The sequence below is a fragment of the Camelina sativa genome, unplaced genomic scaffold (assembly GCF_000633955.1).
Source record: "Camelina sativa cultivar DH55 unplaced genomic scaffold, Cs unpScaffold00647, whole genome shotgun sequence".
NCBI classification, from domain to species: Eukaryota; Viridiplantae; Streptophyta; class Magnoliopsida; order Brassicales; family Brassicaceae; genus Camelina; species Camelina sativa.
This window is the reverse complement of record NW_010921786.1, coordinates 34947-41716: the sequence shown is the minus strand read 5'-3', so window position 1 is coordinate 41716 and position 6770 is coordinate 34947. Positions and strand designations below refer to the sequence as shown.

The window sequence follows — 6770 nt, the reverse complement described above, 5'->3', positions numbered from 1 at the left end:
ATATTGGAGGAGTCTAGCTTCACATCTGCTCCATCAAAATGCATAGTAATGACTGGTACTTTCAGATCAGAGGTTGCGCTGTAACACAGACTTAAACCTTCCTGTGGATTNATCTTAAAGAGGTTAATTGAGATGGATAAGGGCATATTTTCTGGAAATAAGATTTATGGTTATAAACTGTAATTTAAAAAAAAAGAAAATCAAAGAAAGACCAAACATCAGCAGCAGACTTGATTAACCTTTAAAGTTTTTTTTTTAATCCAAAAGAGTGGAGTTCAATTGCCCCTTAAACAGAGACCTTTACTACATGCGAATTTAAAAAAAAAAAAAGAAGTTCAAAATCAAAGAGCTACTTAAGGCTAAAATAAAGTCAGCCATTATTATAATTAAAAACATAAAATTGAAAGAAGAAATTAGCCGCACGCTGATCTCAACCATCTACATCTTTGCACAATCCGTTGGCATAAATGAGACCTTCTTAGAAACGGTGTCGTAACCAACAAGAAAGTTCATCTGCGACAAGTTCCCGTATATGGATAAGCTCGGGCTCGCACGGAAGGCAAAGCAAACCAAATCCTGCGAGATTTGTACAAATATATTGGAGGAGTCTAGCTTCACATCTGCTCCATCAAAATGCATAGTAATGACTGGTACTTTCAGATCAGAGGTTGCGCTGTAACACAGACTTAAACCTTCCTGTGGATTCTTCTGCTTCTCAGCATCGATTGAGGACGCAACCGCATCCTCGAGCTCCTTGTAAAATTCGGTCGGTAACAACGTCATAGTTGTGCCGGAATCGATAATGATGTTTCCCTCGCCGCTTCCAGAGCCTTGGAATGGAAGTTTCTTGCTTCCCACGCTAATGGCTTCTAGGGTTAGGTAATAGAAGGTCTCTGGAGACTTGGCGATCAAAGGAGTTGAAACAACTCCGGTTCCCGAGACGTCGGCATTGGTTCCGAAGTTGATCTTGCTCGTTTTATCAGTTTCAGAAGAGAAAGGGACCAAGCAGTATGAGAATTTACCGTTGATCGAGTCACCGAGTTGAGTAACGAGCGAAACCGCACCACCACCAAGTCCGATGATTCCAGAGCCCTTTTCGTTAAACGTTCCAGCGTTGTTGTGACCACAGCCGATGATTACATTCTTAAGCTGCACGGGGCGGTTATTGGTGGAGCCTAACGTTAAGGTGTCTGCGGCAAGGTTACCCTTTGTGTATGAATGATCCCCGTAAGACATGGAGTAAGAGCAAGTGCTGCCATCTGTGGAACAGGAGGCTTGATTTTCAAGAGCACTACATTGGCTTGAGGAGCAAGCAACGTCTTTGTATGTGGACGACGCTGTAGGGTCAAAGAGAGGATCGTCTTGAGTGTAACAATCATCACAAGGTTTGCACTGCGTCCAGAGGAGATCACTTCCGGTGTCAGCGATGGCCATGATCGGAAAAGGAGGTGTCCCAAGGGATACATTCATGAGATATTCACCGCCATTTGAGGTGATCTCAGTTTGTGGTGAGTTAAGTGATACATCCTCAGTGAAATGAAAAACACGGTTAACAGATCGGTGGATAGCGTTTCTCAACCGCTGGGAAGGGGTTTCCGTCGGGTTATAGAAAGGCGATTTAGGAGAATCGCGATGGATCAGATCGGCGGTGAAGCCTAGTTTTGGTTTGGCATTAGCGTTTGAGAGAAAAGGTGAGGAGAGTAAACAAAGAGACAAGAGAACTGAAGAGAATAGGGAGGCCATTTTCTTGATTGGTAGTTTCAGTGAATGGTGAGGTTTTTACTTTTGACAAAATAATGAGTTGATATTTATAAGGTTAATGAGATGGTGGTAATCAATATATACATTTTTGGAGACATGTATAAAATAAATCTTGGAGTTGCAACCTATTTACAAGCATGCCACTAGCATTAATTATTAATTTATTTTTCATTTAATTTATTAATATTAAATTTCAATTTTTGGAAACAAGATTTCTCATCCTAACAAAATTTCCAAAACAATAGAAACCACTCCCTTTCACATTAAATATTAAATTTAAAATAAATTTAATTAATATTAATTTTCCAATTTTACAAAACAATATTTGTAAGGTTGTACATTTTTAAAAATATAAATTAAACATTAGTTATATATATAGTTAATCTATAAAACAAATTATATTTTTTATTAAAAAATAGCCTCGCGGTACACCGCAGATGAATATCTAGTTGAATAGTACTCCCTCCGTTCTAATTTATTTGTCGTTCTAGGATTTAATTTTTATTTCATATTAGTTGTCGTTTTAGATTTTCAATGCAGATGTTTGATGAATATTCCAATCTTATCCCTGCTGTTTTAAAGTTTCAACCAATGAAAAAATTATTAAAATATATTAATGAAGGGTAAAACATAAAATTTAATAGTTTCCTTAATCTGTGTGCAAAAACCTTAAACGACAGTTAAACTAGAACGGAGGGAGTAATAAATAGTGAGATTCTTACGTTTTGAGTATGTTATCTTTTTTTTTTGACAATTTTGAGTATGTTATTTTCAAATTGATTTATCATTTGTTATCTTTTTTTTTTTTTTACAATTTTGAGTATGTTATCTTCAAATTGATTTATCGTTTGTTATCTCTTTTTTTTTGACAATTTTGAGTATGTTATCTTCAAATTAATTTATCATTTGTGTTTAAGAATCTGACAGATAATAAACAACAACAAACTGAAGATTTTCTACATTTATTGAATATATATTTTATTCTTCTTCGAATCCAGATTCTTCTTTAAAGCATTCAGCGAAAATAATTGAAAATTTTAATATTATGATATTTCATGATCTTCTAATTTTCATGAATCATTCAGCTCGATATATGTACAACGTATGATTTTAATTTTATGAAATTTGATGCGTGTAAGTATAGATATCCATTTACTAGATGATAAAACGTGTTATATTCAAAAGACAATTAACTTTGACAGATTTATTTTTAGTATTCTAAATTTTAAAAATGGATATAAATTCTAACTTTTACATTGGATATAAATTTAAAATTTTAAGAAAAATGAAGCTAAATCAGTATTTGTAAACAATTAAATATCAGTATACATTATGAGAATACTTATATAATAAAAATATATCATGTTATATTTTTATTAACACGATTTTCATAATAGCACGTGTTGTATTCGATGACAGTTTATTTTGTGGGTTTATTACAATTATTACATGTATATGTTACACGATAACACTTAATCTTTCTCTAATGGTTCGTGATTTGAAACATCCCACCAAATTTGCTTGATCATTAAAAAATATATTTTCATCAAATCTCGCATAAAAAAATTTCCCTTAAATATTTACAGAATTACGATTCTAATCATAAAGATGTCTAACATGCAAACCCGTTTGTGTTACAGAAAATGCATGTTTATCATAGGAATGTCATATATTTAAAATTGTCTGTAATCATTACTCTTTAGTATTGCGAAGAGAGTTACGACCTGGAATCTCAGCCTAGACAAAAACAGCTAACTAAATAACTGACTGAACCGAACCGAATAACATTTGAACTGTATCCAGATCAAAATTTATAAAATATAGTCGAATGGTTAGTAAATTTTTCTATTTAAACTAACCAAAACAAAACCGATAATATCCAAAACCTAGATGATACCTAAAAATAATAGATCTAGTACCTTTTTGTGCAAACAGATCTAATACCTAAAACTGTAATTATAAACACAAAAATATTAATTATCTTTTAGATTCAAAAAGAAAAAGGAAATACTTAAAATAATCAACATATCCAAATGTTGTTAGATATATTTCTCAAATTGAATTATCTATACTAGTATTTTTGCAGCAGTTTTTGCTCAAAAATACTCTTTGGAAAGTTTTTACATTTAATGTATTGACTTTAATAATAGTTACCAAAACTTCAAAATTAATTATAGGTAGAATTTAAAAAAATAAGGAAATCTTTCTACCTTATTCAAACATAAATATATGATTCCCTTTAATTTTTTTTTGAATTTATATTTAAATTATCTTGAATTATTCTATAACACATTTTGTTAATAAAAATTGTGATTTTTTCCTGCATATGATGTAATACAAAATTTAAAAAACGGATATATATTACTCAATAGATGAATAAAAAATACGGGTATAATACCCCACATCGTCTAAAAAAATTGGGAAATGGTTCATAGCCATACTATAAAAGAGACCAAAATGATTCCGAATACAAATGAGTAGAAAACTTGATTTATCAGACATTTAAACTTTAAAAACTTTTATTTGGTTTATACCGGTTCTTTATTTTAAAGATTTTTAAAAGATTAAATATGAAAAATATTTAAAACTTTTAATAATTTAAATATGATAAGTATTATACCGTAGATACACAATAAATATTAGAAATTAAGATGATATACTGTGAATTAAAATATCTCGGGACAGAGTAATATAGCAGGACAGGTTTAATCGATATTTATATAAATTTTAAAAATATCATTAATTCGGTGTTACATGGGTAAAACATCATTTCATTATTTTGTTAACACTGTCGGTATCAGAGAATAGACATATCTAATTAAATTGATTCAATAAATATTATGTAAAAAATAAATTATATTGCGGTATTATATGGTTTATTTAACAATTATAATATAATTATAACATATTTAACCAACAAATACAACTTATAATTTAAATATTTTAGTTATAAATAATTTTTTCCCGCGGTGTACCGCGGGTCCTAATCTAGTTCTTTTGCAAAATAGAATCACATCTTGGGTTAGCACTCCATTGTCACCAATCCTTTCGTTTAACCCGATTTGTTTTTCTCTACCCTTGAACCCAAACTTTTCTTTCAAACCTTGTTCTGAATTGTTGAGTGAGGGTTTTTTCATTGTACTATAGGTTGTGAAACCTTGAGAGTATTGAGAACGACAAAGAACTGCCTCTTGATTTAGCTAACTTAGAATTTGAACTAGCTGATAGATTCGGTTTTGAAAGATAGGTGGTTAACGTGTTTATTTGGGTTGGGTTGAGAATTAAAAAAAAAAAAAGAAGTCCCTAAAGTTAGAATCAAGTAGCTCTAAGTCTCTTAGTAAAAAAAGGATCTTGCTAGTCCTCTAGAAAAAGAAGAAAGAAAAAAATATAAATAAGAATATTATTAGGAGCTTACCAAAGAAAGTAAAAGAAAAAAAAAGAGAGAGAGCTAGATGTTTAAAGCTTAGACCTTAGGAATTACAAAAAAAAAAAAGTTCAAATCAAGGGTGTGGGTAGTTTTACTCTAGGAGATTTGATAAAAAAAAAGATGAATGAGTAAAGGGTAGATTATCAAGAGTTTGTATGCCCAAATTGTTCTCAATTTTAGATAGTTTTCACAACTTTCTAGCATTCCTTCTTTTGAGAGAAAACCACCAGAAGAATTTGTTTGAAACTACCTTACCAAAAAGTCTTACCCTTGAAACCGATTGAGTTTGATTCACCTCCCATTTGCAAGAATTCGCCAAACACTTAAATGAATGTGAAAGAGATGTTACCAAGCGTCGATAGCTCAATTGGTAAAGACTCTCTGGCAAAGTCTAGAGGTCGCTGGTTCGAGGGAAGGCGCTTGGGAGGGGACCATATAAAATGCTCTGGTCCTTGGTCCGAGAGGATGTACGGGCCTAGGCCGAGATGTTCTTTACTTTTAGGTGGAGGTTGAACTAGATCGATGCATGGTATTAAGCATAGAAAAATATTTGTAAATATGTTGATTGATCTTAGCACCATTAAACTATCTTTAAGTACTATAGCTTGAATCATTCGCTTAGCATGAAGGTTATGAGTCCCCGTTTTTTAAACTGCACCTTCCTACTTCCTTGCTAGAGGACTAACAATATTTAAGTTTGGGGGTCTGATAACTCTCTAATTTACATGTTTTTAGCATCTTTTTTGTTCATATTTTGCATTGTTTATACCCTTACCTTAGCATTTTTAGGTCATTAACTGTAGGAATTCACATTTAGGCCATTTAGGGTGTTGCATTCTTGCATTTGCATACTGTGGATGAAAACAGGTGCTTTAGAGCCTAAAATAAGGAGAAACAAGGACAAATCTGAGCATGTACCCGAAGGAGCCATTGACCTGGAAGAACAGTCCAAACCCAACACAATCGAGGAGGATCTAAGAGCAGGATAAACAACCCGAAGATCTACCCGAGGAGTAACCCGACCTTATCCTCGTGCACCCCATCAAGTAGACCCTCGGGTAGGACTGGGAAGCTAGGTCAAAGGGGTTTCCATATATAAAACTCTCCCTCTTCTTCCTCGCAAACGAGCACGCCACAGACCCTCAAACCAGAGAACGAGAGCTTCTGAGAGAGATCTAGAGCGACTCAAACATTTTTCCACTTTTGTTAGGATTTATTTTATATCTTTTTGTTTTTTCTTTATATTTCTACTTTGTACTCTTTATTCACTAATCTATCTTTCAATACAATGCAATTTTCGTTTATCTTTGTTTCTATGTCTTTTGCAATAATTTCCGAGTAGTGTAGTAAAGTTTCTAGGGATGGGATAGATGATTTTGAGTTCTTGATCGGTTAGGATGTCTTAGTTTGATTGTTTATCTTTTACAAATTTTCTTCTAGATTGGTGTTCTTAATGCTGTCAACAAACCGAGAGGGTGAGATTAGATCTAGGGTGTTTTACCATCGAGAGGTGTAGATGAAATGCTTGAATCAACCAATGCTAGAGATTTACTCACAAAGCCTAAGAGATTAGATGAGTTAG

General features: G+C 32.7%; 1 protein-coding gene across 1 annotated transcript; it reads right to left on the bottom strand.

Moving 5' to 3' along the window:
* Positions 1-235: 235 nt before the first annotated feature.
* Positions 236-1770, bottom strand: LOC104773802 (aspartic proteinase CDR1-like). Its single transcript, XM_010498459.2, has one exon. The coding sequence runs from the start codon at positions 1741-1743 to the stop codon at positions 439-441; it is 1305 nt and encodes a 434-aa protein (XP_010496761.1). The 5' UTR covers positions 1744-1770; the 3' UTR covers positions 236-438.
* Between the last annotated feature and the right edge of the window lie 5000 nt (positions 1771-6770).

Excerpts from the sequence above, each read along its gene's own strand:
- LOC104773802 (XM_010498459.2), bottom strand. The coding sequence starts at position 1,743 with ATGGCCTCCCTATTCTCTTCAGTTCTCTTGTCTCTTTGTTTACTCTCC.